Genomic DNA, 13,523 nt, shown 5'->3' on the forward strand with positions numbered 1-13,523 from the left:
GTAAGAGCTGCTATGGAAAGCCAAAAAATGGACAGGTACCCTTCAGTCCTCACAATTCTAATTTGGAAATACGGATTTCTTTAAAACAGTCTAGCAGCAGAAGCAATTTGTAGGGTATGACTGAAATTTTACTAAGGGATCTGTCTGGAAGATTACGACACATGCATCACCACTGCAAAACAGTCCGGGTGGAAAACAGCTTCGGCCTGTCCTTGACTGGGCAGTGCCGACTAGATCAGTACCTCAGGCAACAGATCCATAGGCAAGCTTGGATTCTGCCAGGAAGGCAGCCAGTGATACGGACACACTTCAGCTGTCATGTCACACCAGCCAGCTAAGGAGATTTTGTCAATATTTCATTTATTTGGGGAGGGAAGAGGATAAAGTTTAAGTAACAGCCTAGCTTTTAAGTTTTTAATAAAGCCCCTATAACTCCTGGGACTGTATCAGCCTAGATCAAGGTCACCTTATCTAGACGTTTTTTGGTTTTAGACACAAGCCTGCTCTTGTGTTTAATGTTCCCTGATGCTGCAAAGGACCAAAATGATAATAAGACCCTGTTGTAAGGACAGGCAATTTTATTCAGGCAGAGCACCTTTCAACACACATAACAGCTTCTGTTAGATGCTAACGGTGCCACAGTTTCACTGTCTCATCTTGCTCTGTCAACTTGGTGGCTGAATTATGGTTTTAATATCTTAGTCTCTGCTCTGACAATGATTTGTTCTTTGTTGTTTTTCTGATCTGCACTGTCGAGTGATACGTTGTTAGAGACACTTTATCTGGTTACAACACAGCATTGCAAAAAGAAAATCTCTTCACTCTTACAAATTATGTATATCTATGGCCATACATGGCCTAAACATGTTCAGAACTTGTGAATCTTTTAGAACATTTCAGTACAAATTCCTCATAGAATAGAAATACAACTTTACACTTCATTTTTTGACTAAAACCAGCAGCACATTCCAGTGTAACACTTTTCCCAGTTTACATATTTTCAACACAACCTCCACTCAAAATGCATCTCCCATCCATTCTTTACAATTATTTTGCTTTAAATATTCAATGATAAACACACAAAATACAATATTGCATCGATGTGGCCCTTACTTCATAAACAATTCCCAAGGGACTACTTACATGCATACAGCTGAAGACATAAATAAGTATGCAGCGGATCAGAGTCTGTATTATTATTCATAACGGAGACAGGACTATAAATGTACATTACTTTTCAAAATTCAGGAACAATCTAGCAGAGTCTTTTAAGTTGAGCTATCACAGGAGTCAGCAGGTGTTCTATGAATGAAGAATTTGAAAGCTCAGGGCCTCATAGCTATAAGTGTTCCTTAGATTGAAGAATTTATAAAGGTAAATTGGTGCAAGAAATAATAACGGGAAATTCCATTTAATTCAGGACAAAAGAAAGGCGGATGTAGATATATTCCTAATGAAGGGAATAAAGCTTGACAAGGAGCTGCCAGACTAGCCAAAACCTTCAGCTCTTCCTGGGTGGATAACTTTCCCCAGCTGTATCCATCTATGGATTGTGCAAATCCCCAGGGGACAAAACCCCACCTTCGACCAAATCAAGTTAAACACTTTTTCCACCATACCTATTCAGACTTGATACGCCCTGCCTTCCTTTCCATACACCTAACCTGTTCCACAGTCCTGCCAGGTAGCCCCACTCTCTTCCTTCATGAGCATTTTGATCATGAACAGAGGGGGTTACAATGATTCAGGAGATTCATTTGCTAGCAGGATGGGATTTTCAAGCAAAGATTGCCAGGCTCTCAAGTCCGCAATTCAAAATGCACTGCAATGTGAAGATACCTAATCCAACGCTAATCTAGCTCTGGAGAGCTAAATTCTTAGAAGTTTAAAGGGAAAATAACTAAGGCTACAAGTTTTTATAGCTCTCCAGCTTAAGTATAATTTTTGAAAGCATGAGGAGTTGAGGTAACCAAAATAGAATGTTACTTTAATGACACTTTGCCCATTAGGTTATTAAGGAGATCAGTCCATTTGTTTCATTTGCTTTTAATTATCTTCTGTGGAGTCATTCTGGTTTTATACTGATGTAAACACATCACATCCCATGCTGTTTAATTTCCTTAAAGATTTTGTTTGCCTGTTTCTAATTTTATGAGGACTTTAACTTCCAGGTGTTTAAATCAGCAATGAAAGAAAAAGAAGATCATCTTAGAATGAAATGGGATCAATTCAAACTATATTTTAACTTTATGAGTGTTCATTTTCTTATACTGGCAATTCCCAGTCACCTATCTCAGGCAAGACAGCCTGACACTTTTAACCATCTAAATACCGTAATTTTGAAGTAACTATAGGCTTCTGCTTGTTATTGCTTAAGATTCAACAGAGGATGCATTGTAAATGGGCCTTTAAGGAAGCCAATTCTATTATTCCTGCTAGCTGGGGCAATGACTACCATCGTGAAAGTTAAAATTACTGCCATTAAATCAAGAAACTAATTAGAATCAGATCATCAAGTTCATTTTCTGCTGGAGACTTGGTCTACTGGCATGGGGTAGAATGATTTACTCAAGAGTACATATCAGGCCTGAGCTGACTCCGTCGGTTTAGTGTATTTCTAATATTCAAGCTGCCTGAAAGAAGCTCAGCAGTTCAAGAAGGTTCCCAGGCACTTGTGGTAGCTAGATCTGGGCTAGCAACTCTCACTGAGAGGAAGGTTGGGAACACACAGATCTGGAAATCTGGCTCATGCCTACGTATGGAGTCAAAAGGAATCAGACTCTAATCTTCCTCCACAGTCCCAAGAGGACATGGAGCCTTCAGATGACTGCATCAAAACCAAAGACACTATTTTTGCTTTTCCCTTCCTTTTTCATTATCGAGAGCCCTCCCCCTAAACTCTGACAGCAAAGATCAATAATATATCAAATAGAAAGGATTACGGTCCGCGTATGCTCAAGCTTCTGAAATAGAGAATAAATCTCTCTAGTTCACATAACGAGACATTAACTGCATTTGACAGTATTTGTGAGATATTCTTTATGCTGAAAATCCCCTTTCATACACAGACACTGGAAATCCCCTGTGCACATCATCATTTAACCTGTCTGCCAAACTCAATGTCAGCTTCCTACTGCCTATCTTCTCCCTCTGTAGGTGGTTCAGCAACTCAAAAGGCGCATAATTATTTCATAAATATCCATCAGTGAGCTTATTAAACTTGGGAAAAAAGCACAGGACTTTTTAAATTCGGATCTCGTACATACTTGAGAATGCTGTGATATGGTGATTCTCTCCAAATGACAACATAACCAATTAGACAACTTTTCATTATCAAAGGTTAATAATGAAAAAGATAATGAATAAGAGGATGCATCTTGTCACAGCAAGAAGTGCCGTGATTAGAATCCAAGAATCTCGTGTGTCATTTTGTCTGACCTTAAAGGGGTCATTTACTCTTTATGCCTTTGATTCCCCACCTATAGTGTGGCAGCACTAATACTTGTTTTACATGTCTTTTGAGAGTGATTAATGTTTTGAATGTTCTTTGAAATTATATGATGAGTCAGTGCAAAATGTGTTCCCACATGTGTATTTAATTGGTTTTTAAGGACATTTTAGGCATATGCATGCTTATATGCCTAATATGAACTCTTACCAGCCTGTAATAATTGCAGACCAAAAAAAAAAAAGGCCACCAAAATTTACATATATAAGGTCCATTCTATTAATGGGACTTCAGAGTTAACAATTCTACAATTGTGTTTTCTTTATAGCCAACAGGCACTGGAGGGAATGATAATCACAGAATCACAGAATCACAGAATCACTACGGTTGGAAGAGACCTGTAAGATCATCAAGTCCAACCTGAAAAAAAAAAACAAAAACAAAAAACAAAAAAACCCCAAACACCACACAACAACAACAAACCACAACACACCAAAAACCAACCCACCCAGCACCACACAGCACCATGCCCATCAAGCTACATCCCACAATGCCACATCCACACGCACTTAAAGCTGCAGCATTATTCAACACACAGCCTAGCAGAACGTCCCACAAAGCACCAAGTGGTTCGTCTGATCGCCTCCAGCTACCTATCCCACCGGAGTTGGAAACATCGCTGTGTTTCAAGTAAGTTACTGTTAAGAATATGATAGCTTAACCAACACAATGAAAATCACTATTTAAGATTATAGAGGCTATATTTATTGAGAAGGTCTGTCTTAGACTAGGATACTAAAGTTCTCAAACATCTCCACATGCGTACACACACAGGTAAGTAAGTGGCACAAAATGGCTCCCAAACTTCACATTAGTGTCCATTTTCTGAGTTCTCAAACAGTCCCAGAAAATGAAGAGAGAAGTTCTTTCTCCAAAAATACAATCACCCAGAACAACTCACCTCCTTACCAGTAAGGAAATGCTCAGAGCAACATTGATGTTCCTTCTTCCAGGACCATGAGATTTCTCAGAAATAAGCCCACCTTCAGAAGAGATTATAAAGATCTCAAAACAGTTTCCTCTGAACAAACTACAAAATCATCCACCTTCTCCAGCAGAAATAATATTCCACCAATAAACATTCAGAAGAAGAAAAAAGAGAAAGAGCCTACCTATAAGTAATATTACTTACAGCATGGGTAGGACACCTCAATACTGCAACAATTAGTACCACAAAAGCTAGCTGAAGAACGAATAAATACTCTGTTTTTACAACAGATGGATATATGGTGGGTTAAACAGACTGTCAATATAAAAAGCTGCAATTTCTAAATTAAGGTACTTTATGAACTGTCAAAACAACTCATCAGTTTGAAGTAAATTCTGAAAGATTCCCAAAAGAGCCAACCTATTACAGAAGAAAACTGATTAATAAGTCTAGTATCGATCTCTCAAAAGTGTATGATGACTTTGCATTTCCCTTAGACAGCTCTCCCCACAGCAACGCACTGGGAATTCATCAGGATGTTCCATAGGGAAATCATTAAGCTGAAATAATAAAAGGAGAGAAGGAAATGCAGAAAATCTCAAACACTTACTCTATGGGTTTCTGAGTTCTTCTCTTTCCCATGAATTAATGTCATGTTCATGAAAAAAAAACCAACCCATCCATCTAAGGGAATGCATTATTCCTCAGAAGCACAATGATAAACCACTGGTCTCGAATACCCAACTATTTAAAGTATCTCCTTGAAGGCACCTACAGTAACTCTGCATGGGGAAAAATTAAAATGAACTGATGCAAACATGTATATAAGGATGCAGGCTGAGTTAAAAAACACCACCTTTGTGTCTCTAAAAGCAAGAGGATCGTGCATTGAAACTTTCTTATGCTCAGGTTGCTGTTGTAAGCAGCAGTGAATCTATTCAGACACAAAAGATCACAACTACTGTGAAAGAAGTTACTTAGAGATTCAGTCCCATCCCATACGATCTTAGGTTTGGGATCAGCAAACAGACAATTCCAAGTGAAGCACTTTGAGAAATCAAGAGCGGATCTAACTGTAACTCTTCTCCACTACGAGTTTTACTTCCTCTGTAAGAAACTACTGTCAAATGCTTGGTCAGTCTCCTCTCTGCTCGTCAGACAGAGCAGTTCCCACAGCTCTGTCTGTTCTCCAACAGGCCTTCATGTCTCTGGTGAGAAGTTCGGATGCTTCCATATAAATGGAAATATACACCTATCTATGTATATGAACAGATATTTTATAATGCTGGCTAATGGAACTTTATTGCATTTTCAGATGTTTTCCCATAAGGTTGCTGCAATTTCTTGCTATTGTAAGGAGAAAGTACTCACAAGGAAATCTGCAATCTATGTGGGCAGTTTGTATTGAAATGCACCCAAATGCGGGAAGGTAGATGTTTGCTATTTACCGCCAGGTTAGGACACACAGTGAGTTCAGAATATTTATCCAGCTGAAAGCGCAAAGCAAAATTAGGAAGGTAGAGCGTAGTGATGTTAACTGGAATCTAGCCTATGCGCTGAGGCTAATACCAAGCCTTGGAAGTGCAGACATGGCTCCTTCTCAATCACAAGTGGTAATTTCTGTTTTGCATCTCATCCCAAGGACAACCTTTCCTCAGGTTACACTGCGGAAGGCGTACAACGCTCCCCAGCAACTCACAGAAGCAACACGTTGTACAAAAGCTTGGCATAAAAAGACACTTGTCACACTCTTCACAACCAGGATCTTCGCTGGATATTTCTCCCCAGGGTGGTTACCCAGTCTGTCCAAGATGAAAGTATACCTGCCTGCAGAGATGCTACCAAGGACAAGATAGTAAGAGACAGTTTTATCTTTTTTTCACACAGATTTTTAGTCCTCTTTTCTCCAGCATGAAGTCTAGTGAAAATGCAGCTAATTGCGTTTTCCTACTACCAACCAGAGCATAATTAACAACAGCTACCTACAAATATAGTCTACATTTTTTTCTGTCTGAAACTCAGTGGACACTTTTAACATTTAATTTGTATGCACACTTCTGATCTGCCATGGACACCAGCCAGTCTCTAGCAACTTTAAGCAAAGATCAATCCATTTCCTAATTAGACATGTGAATTAATGGAAACTGAAATGATTATTTTAAATATGGCAGGCCCTAAACAATGACTTCCTGAGATGCTGCATGCCCTAGAGCATTTCCTTTGTAGTATTTTCCAACTATCCACTCTCATCAATGATTTATGGCTTCTAGGTGCTACTTGGCAGTACTTTCAATGTCTGTGCTGATAAAGAAGAAAACCTTTATTATATCTTGAACTGTCAACAAATGCTTTGAAATTTCATAAGTTCTTGCCTTTGTCCTTCATATTTCCAGACTTTAAAAAAAACAACCTCAAACTACCTGCCTTTTCATATAGAATAATGCTTATGAGCATCTCATAATGAGTCACATTAACTTTCCCCACCATCAGAATGTGCTTAATTCCATTGGCCTCACACCATAATTCTCCAACTGGGTAGTGAAATGTCATTCTGACAGCCCAATTAGTTCTGCTGGCAACATTAATGAGACTATGATTATTTGAGAAACTTACCTAGCAAGTATGAATTCTTATGCAGCCCTCTGGTTAAAAGGGATATTACAACTTTAATAGAAGGAGACATCAAAAAGCATTTACCCACACAAAGGAATTCAACAATTGTGTTTAAATTTAATATAACATATGATAAAGAGACAAGCTGGAGTAAAAGCCTGTCACTGCTTCTCACAGCTTCTCACACGATATTATTTATGTCTCCATATAGGACCGACTCCATGACATTAGCAGGCAGAAATCTTAATACCTTCTGACACAACTGGGTTGAGCCATCTATTACCACCCACAAATCCTTTAAAAACAAATACTGGTTCAAATCATTATGCCGTTCAACATATTAACTTCCTAGACACTGACAAGGGGAACCACAGTGATAAAATGACCTGTTTTAGGGAAGACCCGTGAAAAGAATTATCTGTATCCTGGGCTTCAAATCAAAAGCCTTTAATATTAGGATCACACTCTCCACTGAATAAATGTCAAAGAAATAAACTTGATAGAACAATGTATTTTCCATGCTCTAAAATTACGAATTTTAAAAAGGACCGAGAACATGAAACTACAACGTCTTTAACCTCTGGGGAATAAATTCAAATACCAACCACCTCAGTAATAATCTAATGCCCACTGTTCCCATAAAAAATGGACAACGATAAATAATGAAGTCTCGAGCTGCCAGGGAGGTATTTAGCGGGAACTGTGAGGATCTGTGTTATGTTTAGTTATTCTGTGTTATTCTCTGTGTATCTTGATCGGAATTTTAAAGAAAATGTAATGTTTCTCCCAACCTTATTTCACCATCGTTTATAATCCAGAGCGTGAAAACTGTCAGCCTACCTCTTACATTCTTCCACATACTGATCTTACTCAGCTTGGGCGCTTGCTGGCTTGTTTGCAACATCACTTTCCTGAGAAGGAAAATACAACATAGAGCAATCAAGGAAAGGTGAATCTTTGGGTTGGAGAGGTTTAGTCCACAATGCAGATTTTGCTGATATAAATAGCATATACTTTCTTAATTACATTTTTCTCCCTCCGTAGTGTTGACAGCTTAAGTCTCGTTGGTATTCACCTAACTCCCACTTCCTGCAGTATGGATAACTGCCCCTTCCATTCGCAGCGGCATACCTCTCTGATCACTACTACAATTTGCATGGATGGAAAATGTAAAAGAAATGTTTATTGTGTGTACATTACCTTGTTTTTTTGTAGCAAGCTAGATGAAAATTAAAAGGGCCAGAACCGAGCAGCTCGCTCTCTGCAGAAAGCAGTGAATGACTGAATCTTCGAACATTTGAACGGTATGTTGGCAGACCTGTTTATTCCATTTTGCTTTACACTCCACTGCATGAATGCATTTATTTACTCTTTTGCGACACAGTGGATCTATTTCATTATGCTGGCCAAAATTCCTCTACATTATAGGTATAGTTGCAGCACAGAGTTCTCTCCTTCAAGAGAAACAAGATCACTTGAGCTGCCAACATCATGTGCTGCACTTAATCAACGGTGAGAGAAGACAAGATCTCTGTCCTAAAGAACTCAGCCAAGCTGAGACCTTGGCAACTCAGGCCAAATACAGCACGGGGTGCTTATGATGATAAAATACCTCAGTGACTTACATCCGACAGACAACACGCTGTGCATCCCAGAACTGACGAATGAGCTTTTCTTGATAAAAAGAATGACTCCCCTGAAAGAAAAAAAAAGTGGTATTAGCTAACTTGAAATAGCAATATTAAACCAAGATCCCAGTATATGGAAGAGCGGCTTTTATCACGATGTACCTATTGAAATCGGACCTCAAGCTACAGGTAGATGTCATCCCCCGAAATATGAACTTCTTGCACCTATTTCCACGACAGCGTCGCGTCCAAGGCTGTAGCTAACCGCAACCAGCACCCCAAGCCAAGGGCCGGCCCTGCCATCACCCACCCAAGGTACAAAGAACAGCTATACAAAAGCAAGTACTGCGTTAACGGAAGGTTTTCTCTACCCCGGCTCCCTAAGGGGCAGGGAGGACAGGAGGGAGATGGCGGTAGGCCCTGCGCCGGCAGTGTCGCTGCCAGCCCGGGCCCTCGCCGCCCCCCGGCCCGCCGGCCCCTTCTCACACCGCCCCGGCAAAGCCCCTCGCCCGCTCCGTCCCCCTCAGCGCTCCGGGCCCCTCGGCGGCCGCCGCCCCCCGCGGGGAGACGGGGCGGGAGGGGGCGGAGCGGCGCGCGGAGGAAGAGGCCTTCCCGCCCCGACCCCCGCCCCTCGGGCGCAGCGCGGCGGCACGGCCCCGGCTCTGCGCCCCGCTCCGCTCCCCTCGGCCGGAGCCGCCCCGCCGCGGGGCCGGGGTGAGTGGCGGCGAGCGTGAGGCGCGCCGCGCCCGCCCCGTGAGGGCGGTGTGCGCCGCCTCGGCCTGCCCGCCGGGCCGGTCCCCTCAGCGGCGCTCCGCGGCTCGTAACGCCACGCCCCGGGGCACCGTTCTCCGCTGAAGCGGGGTGGGGGTGTCGGGCTGCCGGTTCTCGGTGTGCTGGGGGGCCTGGGTAAGGAGCCCCGACGCTGTTGGCGGTGTGAGGAGAGGAGGGCGCCTTCCCAGGGCCCGTGTGTGCCCGGAGGGAAGGGGCGCCCGGCGGGACGGTGCCGGGTGTCAGCGGGGCTGCGGGGGGAGCAGGGAGCCGGAGGGGGCCCGGCGCGGCTCTGGGGCCCTTCGGTGTGACGGGGTTCCTGCCTCGCGGGCCAACCGCTCGGCCACAGCTGAGCAAGCGGGTGTGCAGGGGGGGCTCGGCCCGGAGGTTGCAGGAAGGCCTGATGTCGGTGCTGGCAGCGTGGTAAAAGATGGCCTGAGCGTCTGGTTCGTCTTAGGGCGTTCTAAAAGAACATTCGTCAGGTAAAGTATATGTTAAATGGTTCTGAAACATTAATGTTTTCAGCCTGGAAGTGCAGGGTTGTGAAATTGAGAGAAAACAAACCACAAACAAAAGAACACCCCCACCTCTGTTGCCTTTGGGCTTTCACTAGAAAGTGGATGGAGAAGAGTTTCTTAATTGGCTGTTACTTGGTGGAAATGTAGGTTTTTCGTGAGTGTGGTGTGTTGCAATCACGGTTTCGCCTACTGAGAGGACGGAGTTTCTTTCCCTCAGGTTTTCTTCTAATGTGCCTCCCATTTTCAGTGACACCATATCACAGCAGCCTCCTCTCAGTGGTGAGTGAAGGTTTTGTCACCGTGTCTGTAAGACAAAGTGATTCTTAGGAAAGCAATTTAAACAGTTCTGTGGCTTCTCTTTTTCAGAACCCTCACTGAAGCACTACGCTTGCTTTCTGCCAATCTGTTAAGGTAGCTATTACCTCAGGCTTGTGAGGAATAAAAGCTGTATGATAGCAGGTGCAACTTTAAAGTTGACTGTAAACATGTTTTATTTGCTTTTTATAAGTATACTTACAGCTTCTGAGTTATTTACCTGCTGATGTTGTAACAAATACCGATTTTTGACTGTGAAAATTAGCTAATATCAGTAATATCTGGTATTACAACGCACTTCTAGTTCAGCCGGTCATGTTTCTTGCTGAAATTCATCTTCTCACTCCTTAACCACCCACGTGCTGCTTGTGCAGCTGCAGTTTCTTAGGTCAGCTGTTGGCTGGAGAGCTAATTGACTCTCTGTTTGCATTTCCTATTGTTTTTCTCCAGTAGAGCTGATCTTAATAAACAATCTCCAGCCTGAATTAGTGGTGGTGTAATGAACAAAAGAATTACTTAGTGTTTATTAATATTTAAAGTTCAGATCAGAACAATTCTTTAATCTTTGGAACCGTGTTAAAACAAAAAGAAAACCTTTGGACCTAGAAATTTGGCACTACAGATTAGTTTTGGAAGTCTAGCTTTGGGAAAGAAGTCCTGAATTTGTTTTAGGGGCACAGAGTCTTTACACAGTGCACAGAAAGACTTCGGCAGTAATGTGGTGTGTAAAAACAGGCAGCACAGCATATTCAGTAGGGAAATGGCCAAAGTCAGCACTTTTAAAATGAAGTTGCCTAAACCCCAGTAACAAACACCAAGTACAGTGTTATACCTGAATTTCAGGCGGGACAGAAAGTGCCTTTGTCTGCCTACTGTTACCACGTTGGGGTTCCTGCCTTTCTGATGAAGGAGCCATGACTGTGACTGCTGCAAGCATCTTTCCAGAGGGATACGTTTGCTCCCCTTACTTTATGAGAGTAGGGAAGAAATTGGAGCAAAATTATTCAGGACAAAGCGATTTAGGTCCTTAAATTCAAAGTAAGAAGGGGTATTGCATCATTCTAATAAAAAAAGAGTAAAATAAGAACAAAGTTTTAAAATAAATCTGTTACATGATAGGTAACTATTTGAGGTCTGTGTTGTTGCTGGAGCTTGAATCTGGAGAACTTTATTTCTCTTTTTCACATTGGGCACATGACTCCTCATTTGAGAGCATCAGCTGGCTGATGCTTGTTATGTTTTCTTTTTAATTTTCTAGAAAAAAAATCTAAGCAGAACAAGGAGGTTTTGCATTTGAGTGGTGAGAGACTTAATAATCCAAAGGCAAAAAAATAGCATTTTTAAAATTTTCTTGTTTTGTTTTCATGAATGATTTTATTCAAGTGTTACTGTAATTCATTACAAATTTGAAAGGAATGCTGCTCAGAATTAATTTCTAATGTTCAGTGATAATTGTTACTGTGTGCTTACCCGGCGGATCTTAATGATGCTCTACTTTGATCAGCAATAGTTCTTTGAAGGGTGTTGCCCTGATCCAGTGCACTGATTAAGTAGTTATTTCATCCACCTGTTGTGGTAGCTAAATTGGGTGTGAGCTGAGCTGTAACAGTCCTCCATATGTCCCCCGTTGCTGTAAGTAATTCAGTCATTCTTCTGGTATAACTGAACCTATCACATGCTTTTGTTTTTATTTGCAATGCTGCACCATGGCGACTGCCTCAGCAGAGCCAGAGTTACAGTAGCTCTGGTTTGGGCTATTTGGAAGATACCTTTGAGCCCTTCAGCGAGGAGGAAGAAGCCTGCTGGCAGTGAGAGAGTGAACCATCTGAATCATCTTGCTCCACAGAAGATTTAGAGTGGTCTGCTGTGTCAGAGATGTTGGAGAGTATGTCACGGTTGGCAGGCCAAAATCATGCGGGTATGCAGAGTTTACCATGCTTGAGAACTGTCTTTCACAGCTTCACATCAGTGCAGTGGAGACTTGAATCGGCAAAAATAAAAATGTAAAAATTGCGTACAGTGGCCTTGCTGTGCCAAGCAACAGAACCTCAGTATGCTGACTAGATCTGTGTTTTGTGCTCTCAGGATTTGCTGACAGCTACATGCAGAAGGGTATGATTTGGCCAAGGAAACCCTTCCTTGTGATGCTGAAATCCTGTTGGCATGCTAAAAAAAAATTCTGCAAGATACCTTGATTGAATTACCATGTATGAAAAGGATCTGGGCCATAAATAATCTTTCCAAGGGCACAGGGAAAGTTCCAGGACTTGAAATACTTAGGAGGGCTAGGTAGTACCTTAAAGGTGCATCAGGTGAGTGATAAAGAAGCAGGCAGCAGGACATAAGCTAGCTGCCTGAATGTCTTGTTAGGTTTTTTTCTGTCTCTGTGGGGTTCTCTGTCATTCTTCCACATTCTCCTTTTCTCCAAGTTTGGTCTGGTAAGTATTGTGAGTACTTGAAGAGATGAGTATTTTTCTAAATCTCTTTTTAGTTTGGGAGCTTGTCAGCATATATAAACATTATAGCTTTAAAGATTAGCTACAATGCTTTTAATATATTTTTAAAAGTAATGTAGACTTCAGGTATATTTTAATGTGTATAAGCTGTCACTCTTGTAATCTGATTCTACTCAGCTCAACTTGATCAGCTGGCATATACCAATATGTAATTAACCTTGTCTATACTTTAAAATTGGCAAGCTGTTTCTTTTCCTACTCGTATAGAGATGTTCCTCCTGTCCCTCATCCATCCAACATTTTACTGTGGGTTGTTTTTTTCACTCTGCAGTAATAACCAGCACTATTATCATTAGGAATCCTTTTAAAAGACTGTTTAGCCATGAAATCCCAACAATGCAGGACAAAATTTGCTGTCAGATATGTATACGTGAATGTAAACCCTGTTTATTGTAGCACAGAATATACCATTAGATACCAGTGCTTGAGAAAGCTGAATAAAGAGATGTTCATTGCCTTGGTGTCAGTTCACGCTACATTGATATAATTGAACAGTGTCTGATAGATTTAAGTTTTGCTTAAAATTTTTGTTTTTTACAAATGATAGGTTTTATAAACCTTTTTTTTCTGGGGATATAACAAGGTTTTTTAAATTATTCCATGTCAAACCATTGAGATCCTTATTTCTGGCATCAAGGAGTACATGTTAGGAGGAATCCTTGCTGTGTGCATAGAGGTTTTTTTAGTAAGTGTTACCACTTTTTATCTTTACAAGGTTAATGTTTCATA

At 41.5% G+C, this 13,523-nt stretch overlaps 1 protein-coding gene across 1 annotated transcript in view; it reads left to right on the forward strand.

Annotated features, from left to right (window-relative positions):
* The window catches only part of C14H8orf48 (chromosome 14 C8orf48 homolog), a 50,247-nt gene that overhangs the window by 24,799 nt on the left and 11,925 nt on the right, over positions 1–13,523 (forward strand). Inside the window, 2 exon segments of the mRNA XM_059824587.1 lie at positions 10,211–10,269; positions 12,004–12,196. Of these exon segments, the coding sequence (XP_059680570.1) occupies positions 10,211–10,269; positions 12,004–12,196 (252 nt within the window).

This window comes from Gavia stellata, chromosome 14 (genome assembly GCF_030936135.1).
Source record: "Gavia stellata isolate bGavSte3 chromosome 14, bGavSte3.hap2, whole genome shotgun sequence".
Lineage (NCBI taxonomy): Eukaryota > Metazoa > Chordata > Aves > Gaviiformes > Gaviidae > Gavia > Gavia stellata.